Below are 22716 nucleotides of genomic sequence, written 5' to 3' on the forward strand. Positions count from 1 at the left end.
TAGGAATAAAGCAAATGAATCAATGCTTATGTAAATGTGTCACTGTTTTTATGCGAATGAGAGGAATTAGTTTTTTTGGCAGGATGTTCGAAAAACCACTTTCACACTCTTCCTTGTCAAAACCTGGTGCCTACATTACCCACAATGCAACGCAACCACCAACAGTCAGAAAACAGATGTTATGTTTACATCACTTGAGGGAATTTATAGCATAGCTCCCACTTAAGGGCTTTACCCCCCCATTATACATACTCCTCAAGACCTGTTAACAGATTTCAATGAGTAAAATCTGTGGAGTTCCCCTTTAAGTCAATTTAAAGGAAACATGCTGCCACAGCTGGTACTGGCTTCATAATTGTATAGAGTAGCAAACGTAATGTCTTTGGGTTATGTTGCGTGAACAAAACAAGTCAGGCTAATTTGAAGATGCCCCCTGAAATGTAATTGATGAATTGATGAATAGAAAATACATTTTATGGATAAGGAGTGTTCATCTGTCTGACATCCGACTGTTCAGAAGCATGCAGGTCTGCAGAAGGAGAGAACAGAAAAGGGAGACGGGTCGAAGGAGCTGCTCCTGTGAGGGATTGGGCAAAATCCAATCCCTTCTCAGAGAAGACCTTGTCCACATGTTGCTTGCGCTTCAATAAGAGAACTAAGAGGCGAAGGGTGGAGGGGGACCTCGCCATTTATAACCTTAAACGTCCGATAGCTGTCAATTTACAAGGTTTTCACAGGGGAAATACAGCAGGGAAGTTGCAATGTGTGTGTGTGTGTGTGTGTGTGTGTGTGTGTGAGAGAGAGATGAGGTAAGCTATATTAGTTATATTATTAAATCCAAGTATTACAAATAAAATGTTTAACTATTAGGCCCAGTAGAATATTCTGGAATATAGTGGGGGAATACATAGCACCATGCAGACTGCAAACACGACACTAGCTCACGCACCTGAAGTCCCATGTGAATATAACAGAAATATGATTATTAATTTATGGGGGCAGCTCGTATGATGGGACCCAGTCTCTAGGCTGATCTAAATAAAACAAAAATAAAGTCCCCTGCATGCGAGGAGTCGCCTGGAAATCATTTCTCATTGCTGATAGGTTGTTCAGCCCCACTTGCGCATGGATTGGCCTACTGCTCTTTTTCCTTCCAGTTTCTCATTGGCTTTTGGTAATGATAGTTCCCTGCCCTTCAATTGCGCGTGCAGTTCTCAGTAAATATGCATGTGTTCTCTGGCTTTGGTGCTGATCATTTGAATCAGTGGGTCGCGAGGAGGGAGGTCTCTTGCATGAGCACACCAGATGATGGAATTTCTCCCGGAGACCGCAGCCGCTCGACCAGCACCGTCTCCCTCCGAAATTAGATAAGACGAGCAGAGTCGGAGGGGGATCACAGAGCGGGGAAGATGTTCTGCGCGAAGCTGAAAGAGCTGAAGATATCTGGAGAGTGTGCGTTCTCTGGCAGCGCCAAAAATAACGAGCTGGGAGACTTTGAGGAGCGCTCAACTGACGCCGCGGATGTGTTGCCTATTTCTCAGGACGTGCACGGGAAAATAGGTGAGGATCTACCTCAACAGAAGACGAGCAGAGGCAAAGTTAACCTGCACACGCTCGGGGAGAGCATCCGAAAATTAGCATGTCCCGAGGTGAGTTAAAAATACATATTGATATTCTCCATCATGCAATTACTACAGTATGTTTAACATGTATATATGAAGGGGAAAAAAACATCTTGGCTGCAGTTGTTTTTGTCGCATGTCTGCCTCAACCTACAGACATCATGACTGATGAAAAACATATTTTTTTTTATTTCAAACTGCTGTTCAGTCTGGCCAGACGGTAACCTTTAACACGCTGTACACTTTGTCATACAGTTTCAAAGGCTGCACACTGCCCTCCAACGAGTGATGAGGCTATCAGATCAAACCAGGTGCTCTGAAAGGTAACACGTGTTTTTAAATACAGCTGCCACCACTAACAACTACGTCACTCCTCATCGACTGCTAATTGCTGCCACTGCTGCTTGTAAATTTGTATATTCCTAATTACAATAATGATGCTGTCAGTGTCCTTTGGCCACCTGTTTACCTCTTACACATTTCTGTTGACTGATACTAATGATGATGAGCACAATAAAGGTGTGAGGGGAGCTGCTAAAGAAATCCTTTATAAATCTGCTGAAATACAGATAATGACATTGAGGCCATATATGATTGTAAATGGAATATCTTTGGGAAGACACAAGCTTTTGGAAATGCTCCATTTTTCTCCAGTTAAAATGAGTCGATTTATTGACCAAATATTTAGCAGATAAACTGATAATAGGTAGTTGAAATTCTAGTCTGCCCTTATTGACCGTTTTATGGAGATCTGACTGATGTTTGTCGTCTGGCAGTCCAATCATCTGCTGTTCAGACTATACGAGTTGCAGTGACGAACCAGAACATCTGGTGGAAATGATGAACATTTACTCAGCCAAATCAGGTAATGCCAAAAATCTATTTCCAAATCCCGGGGTATTGTTGTGCTCCACATCTTCACCCGTCTCCCTCCGTTTGTCCCGACAGCAATCCAGATGGAAGCTTTGAAAGTTGCTCTTGGCGAGGAGCTCTTCAACATGTGTTATGAAGAGGACGGACACATTTTGAGGGTGGTGGGGGGAGCTCTCCACGACTTCCTCAACAGCTTCAATGTCCTGTTGAAACAGAGCAGCACGCCACTCAACCCGGACAGGGAGGATTGTGTAAACGAACCGTCGGTGCTGTGCTTAGACAAGGACGCAGGTCTGCTTACTGTCTACTTCTTCAACCCCTGCCCGACCACTGAGCTCTTCTTCCCTGGAGTCATCAAAGCCGCCGCCCGCCTGCTGTATCACACCACTGTGGATGTGTTGATGGACCCCCCCGGTGCACGAGACAGCATCCTGCAGTCCAGCCCGCATCCCAGTCTCCTGTACACAGTGGTAGTAAAGGATGCTAAGAATCTGAGCCCCAGTCCGCTGCGGGCTACCTCAGCCGGGACCCTTCCTACCTCTCTGTTCTCCACCGTCTTCCCTTTCCATCTAATCCTGGACCCGGATTTGGTTCTGGTGCAAATAGGACACGGGCTTAGGAAGAGACTGTTCAGGAAGGATGGACTGAGGCACTGTGCTACCTTCCTAGAACACTTCTCTATTGTCTCTCCCCAGATCAAGTGTACCTTTCAAGGTATCCTGACCATGCTGAACACACAGTTTCGCATTCGGATCAAGCACGGAGTGTCCATCGCAGAAAACGAAGGGAAGGTACGTCGACGTGTCCGGGAGATGTGACTTGAACCGTGACGTCGCTGACTAATGAGGCAGAAAAGGGCTTCCAGTCATTGTCTTGATAGTAAAATAGAGAGAAAAAAATCATGCTATTTATAAGCAGCAGAGCTTATTAGGTTTTTACTCAAGTGCACTTGGCCTGAGGTAGAGATCAACATTATACCCCCCCAACGGAGATCAGAAGCAAATGTCAAACCATTTCAACCATCAAAGGCACAGCCGTGCCCGTGCTATTTATGTGAGGGTGCACAGCAATTGGTCACCATGACAAGAAAAAAAAAGATCAGTGGGTAAACCTGGCAGTGTATAAAACAATCAGCCAGAGATGCTTCCACTTACTACTGTGAGTAGCTACAGAGTCCAGTCAAAACAGGTAAATATATATTTATGACTGACTGTGAATAGAAGTGACACATATAGCATGAATTATTTCCAAATACTCCTGTGGCTGTATTTCTACCGATAGCCATTGTCGTTATAACAGTTCAGACGACACACGAGCGTGGCTCTGTGAGGCTGTGATAAGAAAACCAAGTGATAAAAGTTGTTCGAAAACCCTAAAATATTGTTTGATCTTCTGCGGCCGTTAGGAAATAAATACATAATACCTGGAATAAGGGTGGTGTCTGAAATCCAGACACTCCTTTTGTATTATTTATCATTTAAGTCAGTATTTCAGTTCAAGTGGCAGCACTAAACACTGATGAGTATGTTATTGTTTTTACCATGTTAACGATCTTAGTTTAAACTATTAGCGTGCTTTTGCTGTAGACACAAAGTACAGTTTATGCTGCTGGAAATTTTGAAGGTACCTAAAAACTGAAGTACTGGACGAATTAAAACTTTGACTCCATGTCGGTGCCAAATGAAAAGTCAGGAGATCTCCTGAATTCAGAAAGATGAAAGTCTGCATCAAATTTCATGGCTATCCGTCCAAAAGTTGTTGAGACATTTTACACTTTGAACCACAAATATCGACGTGGAGGAAAAGTCAGAGGATCGCCAAAGTTAGTTCATCTTCTGGGAATTATCCTTGTCATAGTTGTTCAGGTATTTTAAGTTAGACTAGTAAATAATAAAACCCTATGACAAAGTTCACTGCTTTGACTGACGGCTGTCGCAAATTTGTACTTAAGGGAAATAATGAGAGATTTTTGCTTCAGGATGTAGCCTTCAATCTTTCAAACCCAAAGTCCCTGAGCTACAAGTACAGTTAAAATATTTACATGATCCCAACTCAAGTTTTTCAAATTCCACTAAAAACCTCACTCATCTGATTTGTTCCTCCTTTCAGCTCATGGACCTTAAAGGTCAGATGATCTACGTCTCAGAGTCCAACGCCATCTTGTTCTTGGGCTCGCCATGCGTGGACAAGCTGGAGGATCTGACGGGCCGGGGCCTCTACCTGTCGGACATCCCTGTTCACAACGCGCTGCGTGACGTGGTTCTCGTGGGCGAACAGGCCAAAGCCCAGGACGGTTTGAAGAAGCGTCTGGGAAAGGCCAAGGCCGCCTTGGAGCACGCTCACCAGGCGCTGGAGGAAGAGAAGAAGAAGACGGTGGACCTGCTCTTCTCCATCTTCCCCGGCACGGTGGCGCAGCAGCTGTGGCAGGGCCAGACGGTGCAGGCCAAAAAGTTTGACCAAGTCACCATGCTCTTCTCCGACATCGTGGGCTTCACGGCGGTTTGCTCGCGCTGCACGCCGATGCAAGTGATAACCATGCTCAGCGCGTTGTACACCAGGTTTGACCACGAGTGCGGAGAGCTTGATGTTTATAAGGTAGGTTAATGGAATATAAGCGTATACTGATGAGCAGAATATTGATTTGCTTGAACATTAGACAGTTGTTTATACTGTATTCTCACAAAATAGTAAAATGTAATTTAGGTTTTACTATCATGACTCAAGAAACTATTATTTATTCTATTATATGACTATTATTTTTCTTATGGCAAAGGATGAATGTCCCATTTATCATCCCAGTATATTTTTGAATACAACCAAAGAGAAAGTGATGATGTTTTAAGGCGTTTTACACACTTGTAAATAGCATTATCTAATAAATGTAGTTTTTACACTATTGCCCGTTTTTAATCAGATTTTATTTCTAACAGTTCAATTATGATTATCCAGTGACACATCTACACTTCAGGTACAGTATGCAATTGTGGTGGAGAATAAAAAAATGAGTTTTTATAGTTCTTTGGCAGTCAAATCTTCTGATCTTCTGATATTTTTGTTCTCATATATTCTGATATTTAGCCTAAAAATACAATTGATTCCCAGAAGCATTATGAAGGAAACCAAGATCAGTGTCCTAATAGCTATAAAAACATCAAATAAAAACCAACGTATTATTTTTATTGATACTTTTTCCATCACATTCATTTATTTTCAAACAAAATAACACACTAATCCGCACCAGGTTCAAAAGACAGACTGAGACGATACCTCAACCAACGACCCTGGTGTCTGCCAAAGGCTGCTAATCTACAGGGAGGTTGGATAATGTAATCAAAGTGTCATGGAAGCATAACAGAGAGAGCAGCATGTCTGACAAATATCTCGTAAAACGCTAGGAAGTCAGAGGTTCCTTCAGGACCCTGTTTCCACTCCACATGTATTAGCCTAAAAATAGTTTCACTTTGTCTCCGTCACATAGCTGTTGAGTGCTCCGCCGCCCAGATTTACACGTACGAAGAAGACGAAGAAGGAAGCGCTTGTGGACTTTTTAATAGGACCGGGGATCAAGTAGTATTACAATTGAAGTTTTATTACTCTTCATTTTTTTTTTTGCTCTTCTACTGCGAAGTGAAGAGCAAGTCAGATTGTGACAAGATTTTAACAAATGTCCGCTCCCTATTTGTGATTTTGCTTGAGGTTTATAGTGACTATAAAGTTTAAACTTTCAAATGAAATGTTCTCTGTCGGTTGCCAGGTTAGAAATGTTTTTTAATAATCATGCGTTTTCAGGTGGAGACCATCGGTGATGCGTACTGTGTAGCCGGAGGCTTACACAAGGAGAGCGACACTCACGCGGTCCAGATTGCACTCATGGCCTTAAAGATGATGGAGCTTTCAGACGAAGTTAAGACGCCGACTGGAGAACCGATACAGGTGAGGTTCAAGTATTGATTAGCATAATACTCATTCATTAATTTGATGTAAATTCCAGAAATGAGTTTTCTTATATGACTCTGTTGAAGTTTTTGGTTAAAAAGAAAAGTCTCCCATTTGAAAATGAATGATCCCTGATAGAATAGTTGCTTTCACTAAAGTGAACTCTTGTTTAATCTTCCATATCTATAGATAATTTAGCATTCACCAGTAAATAAATCAAGAAATCAGCTATCTCCAAAGTGCTTCAGTGTGTTTTTATATTACAAACACTTTATGTAAAGCTATCAAAACATAAACACATCAGAAAAGTAAGTGGAAAGTATTAAGATCTATTGACTGTATTCATCTAAGTAAACATAAATCAATTGGCAAATTACAGGGAAATAAAAGGAAGCTACCAAATTGGATTGACAGTTTTCCATTTGATGCAAATGCGCAGCCACAAAGAATGACAATGTCTCAAGTTTAGATGCAAATCTGATAGATAATATATAAAATGATATACCGGTATACATTTTTAAATATTTTTAAAATATAAATATTATAATCAGGCTTTTAAAATAAATGCACCATGTGTAAACTCCTCTTCATAGCATTACACCTCTTAAATAAAAACAAGTGTCCCCAATGGTACGTGGCATTAAAATTCTAAAATTCTGTCTAACAAAAGTTCTTAATGCTGTTCTCTCCTCATCCAACATTTGCAAAGTAAATTCTACATCGTGCCTTGTTTGCAGTATGTTGTATTTTTACTTGCTAGCGGTCTTATTTACTGCCTATGTTGGTGCATTGCTATAAGTTTGTTTGCAAACCCGCACCAAGTGCAGATGAAAGCATAACTTCACAGCATTAGTGACCATAAACTCCACAGGGAATCTTTAAAAAAGAAGTAAATCGCGTATTTGTTCGGGACGATATCAGCGGGAGAATTTGTGCGCAGAGCGAGTATTTACAGCAGCAGGACGTTGCTCATTGTTGAATTTGTACTTTTCATGGGATTTGTTGACAATAACGGAGAAGCATTTCCAGATGCCTGAGGAAATACAGGATCCGTATCCGTGCCAGAACCAACAATGCAGTCGTGGATTCCAATTTGACTATTGATGAATAAAATCACATGTTTGAATGTTTCCTCCTTCCTCAGATGCGTATAGGCCTCCACACCGGCTCCGTACTGGCTGGTGTAGTTGGGGTGAGGATGCCACGCTATTGCCTTTTCGGGAACAATGTCACGATGGCCAACAAATTTGAATCCTGCAGCCTGCCTAGTCAGATCAACATCAGCCCTACAACCCACAGGTGAAGTAGCACAGCCAATATAACCCTTACATGCTCTATTAGAATTACAGAACTAACTCCTATTTGATTAAATGGCAAAACAAACAAACAAAGAAAAGTGCATGTCAGATTTGAATGAGCCTATGGTACAGTATATTGTTTGGTTGTTGAGTGGTTGTTGTAGGGGGAGGGGGGGGGGGGAGGGGGGGTGCTCTAGACAGGAAACGTAACTTTTAAAAGAGCACTGTGTTTCCTCCCGTGTCAAATAATTTGCCACATTGTTTTTAGATTGATGTTTTATTTGCATGCTCTTCGTCCCAGATTGCTGAAGGATCGGCCAGAGTTCGTCTTCGTTCCCAGGAGCAGACAGGAGCTTCCGGCCAACTTCCCAGAGGACATCCCTGGTGTTTGTTACTTTTTGGAGGCGTCCTTCGAAACCGCCTCGGAAATTAAGTCAAGCCGCAGAGCCCAAAAGCATGAGATGTGACGAAATGTAAATGTGTCGGGTGAAAGTGCGAACATCGTGCAGGCTATCAGTCGGTTGAGGTCGTTTTTGTGATTGATGATATTGTCGAGCCCATAAGTCAAACTCTTGCAGCTACTTGGTTACAGACATGTCAGTTTAACGTCTTTGTCTCTGTGTCCAAGTATCCATTTTTAACGGTTGTAGCGCAGAGAAATACTCACTTGCTTTATTTTTCTTCCAGAGTGAGTCATCTCTGCAAATTGATATTATATGAAAAAGTGGCTTTCTTTGACTGTTTTGTTAACTTTAAGGAGGTACAAAATACATAAAACGTGCTAAATGTGGCCAAAAGTCAGTAGCTGCTTCTGGTTTGCTGTTAAGATTAAATATATTGTCTTGTATAATATGATATAGAAATTACATTTTGAATGTCGATCCTCAATGTGATGTTGTAAAACAGATGAGTTCATTTTTTATAAGGATTGTTCTCTGTAAATATCTGACTGGACCATCTGTCCAGACGAGGTACCTGCTGAAAGCACCGTGACCTGTTGGCACGTCAGAAGAAATCCAGATTTAAACTGTTGGCTCCGTGTGTTTCAGTGGAAGATGTCATAACAAATCATTTGGATTAGCTGAAGCCAATGATAAAAGTGAGTGAGATTAAGGAGACACCCAGCCGTCTTAAGTTTCACTCCTTGAATTGGATGAAGTGATGCAGAGCAGATTCAGGTGCCTTATGGGAAATATACAGGCAGGAATCACAGATGTTTAATGCAATTTTATTTCACCCCTTTTTCTTATGTTTCAATATGATCTGTGTGTCAATTTCTTCCGAGATATGTGACTCCGACTCAGTATATATTTGTAATGACATGTAGACTTCCATTTAGTAGACACGGCATTCCAAAATTGTGTTTTCCTAATATAATATACATGTATTTTTTACTTTTTTTTCCACACGACACATGTTTATACTATATTTATTACATTGGGTTCACTCCTTTCCTCCACAGCAGGAATATGACACGAGAATACAATGAATGTTCTGCTAACCCTCATTATGGTGTGTTTTAATCATTATTGTAATGTAATCAAAGCGCAATAAATATTGACATGAATATACTTAAGTGACTCCGCAGTGTGTAATATAACGTATTATGTAACAACAATTTGAAATGTGAAATTACGCTATTGACAAAACCCATTATATGATATGGTGGAAAGCATATTTTACTAATATCTGTATTTACAACGTTCATGTACTTGGACATTACTTAGAATTTTGATTTTATGCTATAATACTGCTACTGTGCTACATTTTAGAGCAATATATAGCCTACTTACCTAAGAGCTGCACTGTAGTTACAAGCTAATTTTGAGATTAAGTTTTACATAAGAGGAAACATCAGCTCAATATATACGCTATGGTCTATTGTTATTAAAGCTATTAAACGTATAAAATAGTTAGAATTAGCTCTCATGTGACCTCATTACATTGCTCTTTAGATGTTAAAGCATCAATAATAGTAATACATAAAAACGGCTATATATTATATTTTGTTTAATAATGAGTACATTTACTTTTGATGCTTAAAATGCATTTTGCTAATATAATAATTGTGTATTTTTAACAAACGTCTCTTTTGACCCTTTAACCGTGTTATAATATATAAACTATATATTACGATATGATGTTTTTGACGTAATACTTTTGTATAAAATTACATATTGTGCTTAGTTTTTTATGTTACAGTTCCACTAGTATGTTATCTGCGTAAAGTTCATCGACTACAACATGATGTTGAATATAAGTAGCTGCCTGCGGTGACTTCAGGTTCACCAGCATCAGTTGGACAACGCAGCTGTGTTCTCATTGGTCAGAGATGTGCTTACGTAGCACCCTTTCTGCTCTGCTATTGGTTAGACTCGTTGTCAGTTACCAGAGGGGGAAAAAAGGGGGAATGGACGCAGACACCCAGCATCCGTACCAAACGATGAAGGTTGAGTCACATTCAACGGATTTTGCTTGAAAATAAGGGAAAAGAAGAGCGGGTATCATCATGGTATGTTTGTCCTCATTTTGTTTATTTTGTATGATGTTTTAATGCAGGTAAAATAGTCTTGTTTTGTCGCGCGACGTGTGTGTTTGCGTTTGACATTTCCTGTTAGGAGACCGCTATCTTGCTAATAATTCCCCTCGATTAATACTGAACTATACATATTTAGCACAACAGTGAATGCATGTATTTCAAGCGAAGCATACAGTTTTAAAAACACGCCGTTGCTGCTAACGTACGTCGCAGGTGTTTACATGTAATTACATTCACGTTGTTGTTGTTGTTTATTATATATTTACAGTATGGTTTTGTGAATCACGCCCTGGAGCTCCTCGTTTTAAGGAATTACGGCCCGGAAGTGTGGGAAGACATCAAGTGAGTTTCGGTTTACTCTTCGGCCCTGTTGGCATCACAGATTACACTGTGGCCAAGCCGACATCAACAAGGACACAAGACAGGGCTGCTCACTGGCAGCTGGCATAGATGTTTGTCTTTACTGTAATGATTAACCATCATCATCATCTGCAACCTCTCACTGAACTCATGTACAGTTGGTAGGCTAATTATAACATTTTAAATTATAGCCGAAGGAAACTTTACTCTTGGTCCAGAGCCCCAGTAATTGTAGGCCAGAAAACACTTGCTTGATGCTAAATAGTGTTACAATATGTCATAAAAAATATTATTGTCGAGTACAAATATGCAAGTATGATATGCATGTCCAAAGTAAGCATAGGCCTACTCATTATATGGACACGATGGTTCCTGTAAGTGTTATATTATTTAATTGTGGAGTAATTTAATGTAGCTGGCCAAAGTGGAATTCATGCCTTTGGCTTTATATACATTGTTTTATGAATGGTGATATGTTTGTCATGTTAAAACCAATTAAAAATATGCAAACAAAATATTTATATCTGTCAAATAAATGCAGTGAAGTAAAAAGAAAAGTACAAAGCAAAATAAAAACACTCAAGTAAAGTACAAGTACCTTGAAACAGGGCCGTAGAAGGGGTTTTATAAATACCGAGGTCGTGAATCGGAGCACCATCCCCCAGAAATATTGTGACTAGGTAACTAAAATTAAGTCTCAAGTTTCGGTTTAATAATTTTTGCATTTTTCATATTTGATTTATTAATTCATGGTCTAATTTGTCTACATGGCATCAACAATAGCTAACGGCGACATGGCGGGTTTTTAAATAAAAACTCCCCACAAACCATATGTAGCTTTTGTATCAGACTATAGAGGGAGGTTGAGGTGCTCTCCATTCCAACACATCCTGTTGGATGAATGTCTTCCACTATAATGCTAACATGTCCGTTTTTCAGCTTGTTGAAATATTTGTCTCAAACTGCCCTAGACGTGACCTTGCCTAAAAAAAGAGTACGAAAAAAACCTGCAGCAGCTGCCTTGTGTAAATGTTTTTAAAGTGGTCATTCTTTAGCCACCAAAAAAAAAAAAAGAAAAAAAGAAAGCTAACTGCTGCATCTTTTGTTATCTCTGCAAATGTAACTCGTTATTTACTGCACAATTTATCATGTTTGGTCTGTTTTTCAGACCTTATGAGTGTAATCATTTAAAAAAAAAAAAGTATTTTCTTTACAAAAGCTTTCAAGACTTGGTATGTTTTTTCAGCTGTTACACATTCTGATAATATGGCGACTGCTGCTCAGGCCCATCAATCACTTCTGTTTTCTCAGTTTAACAGTACTAATCAGAACCTCATTAACTTTTTGACAATTTTATATAAAAAATGGGATGTCAACTGATAAATAGCACTCCCAGTATGGAGCTGTGCTTTTCACCAAAGGATCTGCAGCAGATTTAAACTGGATTTTCTGTACTTGTGCAACAGTTTTTAAAACTGCACAGCCACTTCAAACTAATATAAATCAAGACAGCTCACACAGCCCACAAATAAGACAAATAAGTTGTTATTGCCTTATTCCTGTAAACACAAAGTCCCTCCGTGACATTAGCAACAGCAGAAAAGCAATTCCAAGGCAACACCATTGCCTGCCTAGTGCCTACATTGACTACAAATCTGATGTGACATTTAATCATAAATGGTGGCTTCACTTTGTTTCCAGGAGGGAGGCTCAGCTTGATATTGAGGGTCAGTTCCTTGTTAGAATCATATATGAAGATGGCAAAACATACGACCTTGTTGCTGCTGCAAGTAAAGTTCTCAGTAAGTCCCAGAGTTTTTTTTTTTTCAAATTGGTTATTATTGCAATTATAAAAGTCACTGTGATGTAATACCAAAGTAATAATTTATATCATAAGCTGAGATACTGATTACATCCTTTTATGCATTTCAGAGATCGAAGCAGGAGACATCTTGCAGATGTTTGGCAAGATGTTTTTTGAATTTTGCCAAGAGTCGGGATATGACACCATCTTGCGAGTGTTGGGATCAAACGTTCGTGAATTCCTGCAGGTAGGCTCTCTCCTTATTGCATGTAGAAGAGCTGGATGGTAATGATCAAACCACAATGTGGCAAAAATGTTGAAAGGGGTTCTCCACACATGAACCTCAGTCAGTTTACTCATTACTAGGTGTATAAAGTCTTCTGTAACCCTGGTGATGTCATCAGGGTCATCCCGGTCTGGGTTTAAGACTCATTTTTCACAGAAAGGATGCATTAATAATTGGGGCTGTAAAAGATGCTTTTGCATTGCATTGTGGGAGTTGGATCCTGCATTTTGACCTATAATCTCATCTTACTTTCTACAGCTTCAGTTTTGAACATTAATTTTGTAATCCGTCTCTCACAAGGCCCATACTTCTGTAAAGATTCATGTTTAATGTACGTTGTTGTTATTAAACCTCAGACATGGTTTAATTAACTGTGCTGTGAATTAATTTAGCAAATTTCATCTTTAATCTAAAATCTTCAGAATCTGGACGCCCTACATGACCACCTGGGTACCATTTATCCCGGGATGAGGGCTCCCTCGTTCCGCTGCACCGATGCAGAGAAGGGCAACAATCTGATCCTTCACTACTACTCGGAGAGAGAAGGCCTACAAGACATCGTGATTGGCATCATTAAAACAGTGGCTCAACAAATCCACGGGACGGAGATCGAGATGAAGGTCTGCTTTGCGGTTTTCATTCCTTTTTGGGTGCAGCTCTAATGGCTCACTCTGCTAAGGATGATGAATGAAGATGACTTCATTTTTTTTTTCTGTGCCTCTCCTAATTTGTGGCTCAACATTCAACGAAACCATTTTCATCCCTGTAATGTTGTGTGTCAGAATACGCGTCTGTGTCTCAGAATATAATTGAAGAGTTTATAACGTTGAGCTTGAACTGTAAGTTCCAAAACACCTAAACGAGAACAGTGCCGCGCTGTGACAACCCCAGTTCAGCAGTGAGTTTTTGGCTAATGTCTGTGAGTCAGAGGGTATTTTTAGATCTAAGTTATAGAGATTCTAGCTTGGGAGTCTTTCAGGGAGTTTTTTTTTTCCCTTCTCTTCCACAGTTTTATTTTAACAGATTATTTTAAATTGGCGAATGGCTGCACATTTATTACATAATTTCTCCAGAGGAGAGATCCATATTTGTGATTTTTGCTCATTTACTCGACCACGCTAATCAGAATTTGTCTAAGCTAGTAGGGATATATCCATATCATAAACGGTCATGTATTTTTATTTGATTCTTCATGTGCAGCCCACAAATTAGCCTGTAATTTGTACCTGTAACTGCTGCGTGTTATTCTCATGACATCTCCTGTTCTTTGGCTGGAGTTCTCTTTGGTTTGGGAGAGACATTTCCTCCCAAACCGAATCATGTTGTTCAGACGGGATCATATTTTTTCAGCAATTGTGTGTGTAATGCAAGAACAGAAAATGGCAGACCCTCCAAATGTGACACCCAATTTCTGGAAGTATTAGCCACTGTTGCTGTGGCAACAGGGTGCAGAGACAGCAGCTTGACGTCAGCAAGCCGTATGCCCATAAACCCACTGAATAATGACATTTTTCACTGCTAATTCGATAATAATAGACTAAATGTCATCATTAATGGAATCATATTTGATGACACTGAAATTGTGTGGGTGAAATGTTTAATTAAAAATGTTTTATTGCCGTTACAAAGAGCCACAACACTATAGACACGTTTAATTACATTTTAACTTAAGTCAGTTTTGCAACAACAACATCAATATTCAATCTATTGTTATTTAACAGATGATCCAACCGAAAAGCGCGGAGTGCGACCACATCAAGTTTCTGATTGAGGAGAAGGACTCGGAGGAGGAGGCGTTCTACGAGGACCTGGACGGCTTTGAGGAGAACGGCACACAAGAGACCCGGATCAGCCCCTACACGTTTTGCAAGGCCTTCCCATTCCACCTCATGTTTGACAAAGACCTGATGCTCACACAGTGTGGGAACGCCATTTACAGAGTCCTGCCTCAGGTGTGGATTCACATCCAGTTAGGATAAAGCCTGTTTTACGTGAAACAAACACTTGATGTTTTATTTTGACTTGTATTTGTCTCAGTCTCCCTCTTAGTTTTGGCTGCATAGAATAAAGCAGTAATTAATCATAAAGATAAAGCAATAACTACTCACCCATGTAACTGAATGTTTTAATTCTTTCCCCAGCTCCAGCCTGGTACCTGTATCCTCCCTTCAGTTTTTTCACTGGTCCGACCTCACATTGACTTCAGCTTTCATGGAATCCTTTCCCATATCAACACCGTCTTCGTTCTGCGAAGCAAGGTAGGCACGCCATGTAACTTAGCCTTTTCGTCACATCAGTATGTTGGCCAATCGCATCAGTCATTTTCTTATATTGCCACACTTTTCAAGGAGACAACATAAAGCACCACAACATCTCGTCTAGATCAAAACAGGATTTAATTGTACATGACAGAAGTGATATTTTTAGCATCAGCATAACCCTTTAGCACTCAACATCCATCCAACCATTTTCCTACACTTATCTGGGGAGGGGTCGCGGGGGCAGCAGGTTTAGGAGGGCATTCCAGACGTTCCTCTGGGTACACGCCTGGAAAACCAGGAAGAGGCCTGGTCAGATGCTCGAACCACCTCAAATGGAAGGAGCAGCGGCTTTTCTCCGAGTTATCATAAATCATTATCATTCTGGAAATCTGTGGGTTGCCAGTAGATAACCATGGCCTCAGACTTGGAGGTACTGACTGCTTTACACTCAGCAGCAAATCACTCCGGTGCATGCTGATGGTTACGCTCTGAAGGAGCCAGCAGAGCCACATCATCTGCAAAGAGCAGAGTTTCTGGTTCGAAAAATGGTTGGAGCCTTTTTCCAGCGCCCTGGATTAAACTTTCCCGGCAAAGTGTGTGTTCTTTACACACATCCCATCTCATCTAAATATCTTGAATGGTGGATGATGCATTTGACACTTAAGGGATAAAAACATACAGATTTAAGAATAAGGAGTGAGCTGAACTGGTGCCCAGTTTTAAGGCCGATTTAGTGAAGAGCATATCATGCAATATTCATAAGTGTGATGTAATCCTGACAGGAGGGCGTGCTGAATGTGGAGACGGTGGAGAACGAGGACGAGCTGACGGGGGTTGAGATCAGCTGTCTGAGATTGAAAGGACAGATGATTTACTTGCCAGAGGCAGAGAACATCCTTTTTCTTTGCTCACCCAGGTAAACCCAGTCTGTCCTGACAGAAGAACAGACTACAGACCACACACAGTTTTACTCTCTACACGTATTTTGCTTTCGTGCTTTCATAAACAAAACATGTATCGATACATGGTCAAGAGGAAAGAAACCCCTGCAGTGTAATTACATCGGTTCTTCTGGTTGTGACCTCCATTAGCCTCTGCGGCCCTTGTATAACCAATCAAACATTTCGAGTGAAATATCGGATGCAGGAGAGCAGGGTTCAAGAGATCTGGTCCTTGTGGAGCGAAAACGCTTCGCAGAGGACAATATCAGTGTTTTCACGGAAATAACAGCACACTTATTCACGAGATAACCGTCATGCAATGTGAGTGTTTGACCGCTTAACAGGAATATGTATATGGAGACAGTACGCTCAGCCACCGTGGTGATCTCATTGCTGGTGTGGACTTATTCTGCTGTTTAATTAATTCCTGAGATGAGTAAGACCAGAAGGGAAACGTCCTGCAGTTTTCCTTCTGCCCAGACATTTTCTGCCATTCCACTGAGAAAATAACACCTGTATCCTGCCCACTTTCTCCCTCCCTTGTTTCTCTAGTGTGATGAACCTGGACGATCTCACGCGAAGGGGACTTTACCTGAGCGACATCCCACTGCATGATGCCACGCGTGACCTGGTGCTGCTCGGAGAGCAGTTCCGTGAGGAGTACAAGCTGACCCAGGAGCTGGAAATCTTGACGGATCGCCTGCAGCACACGCTCAGGGCCCTCGAGGACGAGAAGAAAAAGACAGACAGGTGAGACCATTTCTCTCAGGTGGAAAACTGCAGCTTCAGCTTTTAGTTGAAGAAAAGATCCTCATCCTTGGGTCATGATTTAACACTATGGATGTGCAGTCAAGCACAATGAGACACCCGGAGAGTCCCATTCAATTGTAATATTATCGACATGGAAAGGTGGCGGGGCAGGTGAGGCTGGCATTGTCAGTGTTGGATTTATCTAAACAGAAAATAGGTACCATGTATGATCACCATACACTGCATTTTACACACAGGGAGCAAATATCTTAACATAAATAACTCAAGCATCAAGATTCTGCAAATATAAACGTATTACGAGCACAGAAACTCACGTTTTCTCTAACAGTTGTTGCCAGTAGAGAGCCCAGATTCTGCTGCAGATCATGCAAGGGTTCACACCTGAACTCAACCCCAAATATAGAGGCTCTGATCAAACTAGGCCTGCTCCCCCTCCTGACCTACAGAAATAGTTTGATTAAAGCATGTTACATGGTAAACCTACTTAAAAACGTTGGTTAAAAACTAAGATAAGATAAACGTCATGGTGTTCTGTACCAGAAATATATATTTTGCAGGTTGTGAGTCAAACTCAATAAAATAACAGTGCTGTCATTCTTATTTCATTTTTTTTTTTGGAAAAATACATGTCAAAGCTTATTCATGTGTACGTCTTTTAGGGGAGTCTCTTCAAGTATTTCCTTCAAAGGAAGGACAAGAAACACTGAAAACACACAACAGGTGTCACTCCCGTACAGTTGGGTTGAGACAGTCGGACCACCTAGGGCCATAATCTATTGTTATACCCAAGTTGATACTTGCTAGAGCGTCTCTTCAGTCCCTGTTATGGGGAGGACAGTCGGGTTCGACTCTGGCTTACAGAGAAGGGGCTTGTCATAGTAATTTGGCACAGCAGTGTGTGACAGCTGGAGAGAAGCACGGAGGTGGAGCGTAGTCTTTATTAAGACCGCTGCAGAAGCCCCGTTTTCTTATAGGAAAGGCCTTTCACTCTGCCTCGGATCTCTGGATTATTATTCTCGCCATTCTCCGGTCTGAAAGTGCCTCGGGCCTTGAACATCGATTGGAATTCATGGCTGCTCTCTAAATATTTAAGAGAGCAGCTACGCTATTTTTTTTGCCTTTTAACATTTTTAAAACATAAAATGTTTTCTGATAATGAAAGCAAACATTTGACTGTTTTTGCTACTGTTCAACCGTGTATGTGGATTGTTAAAGATGTCACAGATAAATATGTTTAGTCCCCTGTCCCGGGTAAATATACTACATTTCAGATTTCTGTGTGGTGACCTGTTCTCTATGTGTCATCCTCGTATTATGATGCATCACGGAAGGTATTCCACTTTTAATGGGCAGCTATGATCTAAGCCGTTACCATGGAAACACCACCCTCCCATCTGAAAGCAGCTTGTATAGGGGAGATGACCAAAAAGGTGGTGGGTGAGCAAATAAAATGCTGATCCAAAGGATGAACCCGTCACTGCTTGAGTGCACCACGACGACGCTTTCCCTCAAAAAAATGATCAACCTTCCGTTCCCTTCTAGATTGCTCTATTCTGTTCTGCCGCCATCTGTTGCCAACGAGCTGCGACACAAACGGCCCGTGCCGGCAAAGCGCTACGACAACTTGACCATCCTCTTCAGTGGCATCGTGGGATTCAACGCCTTCTGCAGCAAGCACGCCTCGGCCGAGGGCGCCATCAAGATAGTCAACTTGCTCAATGATGTTTACACACGCTTTGACATCTTGACAGACTCTCGGAACAACCCTTATGTATACAAGGTTGGAAGCAAGAATTCTACCATGACACTATATCATGCATTTGTGTACATTTTCTCTCAGTAAAGGAAGAAGAGAAGAATCCAAGCAGCTAAGGGACAATAATCAAAGTTTATACAAAAAAAAAGCAGCCAAGTCTACGCTCTAAAATTGAGAATTTAAGGGCTTTTTCACAACTGTGCTGGTTCTTGAGCCTAAAACGCACCAGTGAAGCACAGCGGCCCTCTTGGTGAATAATGTTATGCAATTATGCAGAAGCCAGCAGCAGTATTTATATCAGTTGACTTGAGTTTTTCACCATAAGAAGAGTAGTATTAACTTCCAAACACAGTGTAGTTTTACAGAGGGACTGTGCCATTTTATAGGCCTCATGCAGCAGATTTACACTCCAGGCTTTCAGACAAGAATGCACTTTAAGAAGTCAAACAGACCTCGGCACTTCCAGGGGATCGGCTTCAGGCACTGGGTCACCAAAAGAAGTAATATTTACTCTACAAGCTGAATGGCTTGGTGGTCCTCGGGTTTTAGCAGGACTCAAAGAGGCCCCGAATGTCTTAAAGCTGATGTAAGTGTTTAAGTGTTTATTTCAGGGTGTTTCAGTTTATTTCTAGCCGGACAGTGCATTAAAAACAAAAGGAAAAAAAAGCTTTGTAGCACAGTGGGAACAAAAAGTAAAATGATGCTGAATGAGTTATAATTTTTTTCATGAAAAATGACAAGATGTTTTTCTTAATGTAGGTGGAAACAGTGGGCGATAAGTACATGACAGTGAGCGGCCTGCCAGAGCCGTGCACACACCACGCCAAGTCCATCTGCCACCTCGCTCTCGATATGCTGGAGATTGCTGGACAAGTCAAAGTGGATGGTCAACCAGTGCAGGTGTGATGAAATACTTTGGTTGCACAATTATATTATATTGTTTTCTGCATTATATAGCTATATATGTATTTAATAATAAATGTTATTAGTTATTTTACACTGAGAACACCACAACATGAGTTTTATAGTGTAATATATCCTTAGTCAATACAGAAATATTTTTTTTTTTATTGTATTCACAATTCTTAGACTCTTGCTAGCAATGCTATTTTGGCACATATAATTGAGGAATTTTAGAGCGTGGAAATTTCACATATTAAAAATGCTGAGTTTCAGACCTGACAACAGTTAATACATAAGGAGTTTTGATTGATTTTAATTGTATCTGTGCGTGTGGAAATATTTCCACGCTGAAGTAACGCACGGAGAAAACGTTGGATGAAGAACAGCAGACTTTTGTTTAACTGACTGCTGGAGATTGTTATTGTATCAATGACTGTTGAGATTTAACTTTGGAAAATCATGTCTTGTTAACAAAAGGCTGTTTATTTTGGGACATGGCACTGGCAGAAGAGGAGTCCGGTTTAGAAGCAGAAACAGACTCAAATCATCTCACGATCCTGCGTCTAAAAATAGATTCTCATTTGTCTTAGACACTTTCGGTGTGCTCGTGCTCTGAGGACAACAAGCACTGAAGTGCCTACAAGTTCAAGTGTAAATATTACTTGGTAGATTGGCTGGGGCTACTTTTGGAATTGCCAGTATATTGCAAACATATATATATATATATATATATATATATATATATATATATATATATATATATAAATGTTGTGCATGGAGTGATTCTTGGAAAAGTTAACCGTATATATCCACCCACAAAATGTTGCACCTTTCCAGTCGATAACTTTAAGAATTTGTGCCAGCAAACTAAGAAAAGCATTCAGCTGCATAGTCTCTCTCTCTCTCTCTCTCTCTCTCTCTCTCTCTCTCTCTCTCTCTCTCTCTCTCTCTCTCTCTCTCTCTCAAACTGCATCTTATTGTTACTGTAGTTCTGAAGATTAATCAGGTGTGCTGCTTCGAGTCATGAATTCAACACAGATCACTGATGATCAGATCTCTGTATATCCTATAATAAATATTTACGCGTGGTTTTGCCAGTATTTGACAAGAATGAGGGATATATATATATATTTGCTTGACTAACAGTGGAATTACAGTGGATTGTGGGAACAGTCTCTCTTTTCTTAATGCCCCTTTCTGTCCAGATTACTATCGGGATCCACACAGGAGAAGTGGTGACTGGGGTGATTGGCCAGAGGATGCCCAGATTTTGCCTTTTTGGAAATACGGTCAACCTCACAAGTCGTACAGAAACTACTGGCGAAAAGGGGAAAATAAACGTCTCCGAATACACTTATCGGTAAGTGAAGTGTTTTTTTTTTGTTTTTTTTTGGGGGGGGGGGGGGTTATGACTGGCTAAAGAGAAATTTGGCAGGTGAGAAAACACAAGAATTATCTATCAAGGGCTTATAATAAGATACAGAATCCTCCAGTGTTCAGCATGAGTGATTCACGATGCTGTTGTATTCCAGGTGTTTGCAGTCTGCTGAGAACGCTGACCCACAGTTTAATTTGGAGTACCGGGGCCCCATCACCATGAAAGGAAAGAAGGACCCGATGAAGGTGTGGTTTCTGTCCAGGAAGCCCACCGACACAGAGTCCACCACCGTTAGTTAAATTCCACACTAAGACACCGTGAGTCTCATCTAATGGAAGCGTCGGTAAATACATTACACACATTTCGAGGCAGGGATGAGATGAAGAAATCTATCCACTGGCATACAAATATTTTTAATATGACAAACATGTACCATTGCTCTCACTGCTTGTTTCTGCTTGACCTCACTATATTTTTTTAGAGTTGACACAATAGTGAAGTGTTTCATGAATAGCAGAGGTCGGCGAAATTCAAGGTTTGATACATTTTTGGACTCACATTGTAATTGTACATAAAATCACTAAAGGTTTTTAGCAATTTTCCATCCATCTTAAATATTTTAGTTGCTAATTTCGTCACAAACAGTATTAGTTCTGTACTGATAATTGATTGTTTTGTGTAATAGAAAAAATATGTATCTATATATTGATATGATGTTTGTGCCAAAACATTAATGACACTATTTGAGGGACCCATTTTTTTTGTTCATAGGCTTTTAGTTTCACACTGAATATGTTAATATGTTATGGCATCAGAACCACTAAAAAGAAATAATAATTTAGATATTACAGCTGTTGAATTTATATAGATTTTTTATCACCACGAATACGTGAAGATTCTCAGTCATCCAGGTCGTGGTAATCTTTGAAAGCTTTGAACTGGACTTGATTTAGGTTTTTGAAGACTTTTGAAGAAGCCTCTTGGATGAAAAGGCGAAACGTCCACGATAAAAACTAGAGCCGTGTATTACATTTCAAAGATGTATTTCATTTATATTTATATTTAAAAACAGTCACAAATGATTTATGTTGAGCAGTTAGTAAACCTGTATCATCAAGTATCTTATCACTGATAGTTAAAATATCTACACCACTTTGATAGATAGATTGCACCTCATTTTTTTTGTCTGCTTCTATGAAATAAGTACGACTAAATGTTGAGATATTCTTCATGATCTTCATATTTATTAACATCATGCTATTTGATATTTATTCTTTTTTTTTGTCATGAGAATTAGAAATGAAGTAAACTGTATTATGGGTGAAAGTACCGTTTGTGCCATATGTTCAACTGTGTTCCTGTGTGTGTGTGTGTGTGTGTGGGTTGGGTACATGTCACATTACTAAATGTATTACACTTTTTTCACCCTATTTTTCCAAAGTCATTATTAATTAACTTCACATAATGTCCATGTAAGCACTCCTGTCCAACGATGCAGCTTCCACTGTAAGAAACAAGCCTCTTGTACTGTACGAGTGTGTTTCTGTGCTTGTAAGACATGATTGTTTTATTGTTTGGAGGTAACTAATAAAATAGTCTCATAGAGAAGTGTCGGTTACTTGAGATTTCCTTTGTGCAACACTCTCATAAAGACTCAACTTGACAGAAATACAGAGAAAGTAACATGGTTAGTAACACAACAGGCAAGTCTCTACAGCAGATTGATTTGTAAAGAGCGCCTTCTGTTGGCCAGTCAGAAGAATACATCCCAGGGAAAAAAACATCCATAAATGTGAAGCCCCCACTTTTTTCACTTTTATGCATAGCATGCTTCTTAAAATATACAGTAGGTTACCTTAACTGGGTGTAGGGTTGTGTTACATGTGAGATGAACTGTTACAGAGAATCATTTGCACCATTCCATCCTTATAGTCTACAGGAAATGTATTTATTTTGTCTTGTGAACTAAGAATCAGATATGATCATTT

General features: G+C 40.2%; 2 protein-coding genes across 2 annotated transcripts; both read left to right on the top strand.

Moving 5' to 3' along the window:
* The first annotated feature begins 1227 nt into the window (after positions 1 to 1227).
* On the top strand, positions 1228 to 9272 carry gucy1a1 (guanylate cyclase 1 soluble subunit alpha 1). The gene is made up of 8 exons (XM_084004914.1): positions 1228 to 1649; positions 1878 to 1945; positions 2399 to 2487; positions 2571 to 3286; positions 4605 to 5090; positions 6285 to 6428; positions 7576 to 7730; positions 8031 to 9272. Exons 1-8 carry the CDS (start codon positions 1410 to 1412, stop codon positions 8194 to 8196), a joined length of 2064 nt encoding a protein of 687 aa, XP_083861040.1. The 5' UTR covers positions 1228 to 1409; the 3' UTR covers positions 8197 to 9272.
* An 855-nt stretch (positions 9273 to 10127) lies between these two features.
* Positions 10128 to 22328, top strand: gucy1b1 (guanylate cyclase 1 soluble subunit beta 1). Its single transcript, XM_084006127.1, has 13 exons — positions 10128 to 10241; positions 10537 to 10610; positions 12330 to 12430; positions 12561 to 12679; positions 13141 to 13338; positions 14440 to 14670; positions 14860 to 14976; positions 15762 to 15895; positions 16473 to 16670; positions 18234 to 18471; positions 19207 to 19347; positions 20556 to 20710; positions 20883 to 22328. The coding sequence occupies exons 1-13, from the start codon at positions 10239 to 10241 to the stop codon at positions 21025 to 21027; spliced, it is 1854 nt and encodes a 617-aa protein (XP_083862253.1). The 5' UTR covers positions 10128 to 10238; the 3' UTR covers positions 21028 to 22328.
* Positions 22329 to 22716: the final 388 nt, after the last annotated feature.

This window comes from Eutrigla gurnardus (assembly GCF_963514095.1).
Source record: "Eutrigla gurnardus genome assembly, chromosome: 3".
Lineage (NCBI taxonomy): Eukaryota > Metazoa > Chordata > Actinopteri > Perciformes > Triglidae > Eutrigla > Eutrigla gurnardus.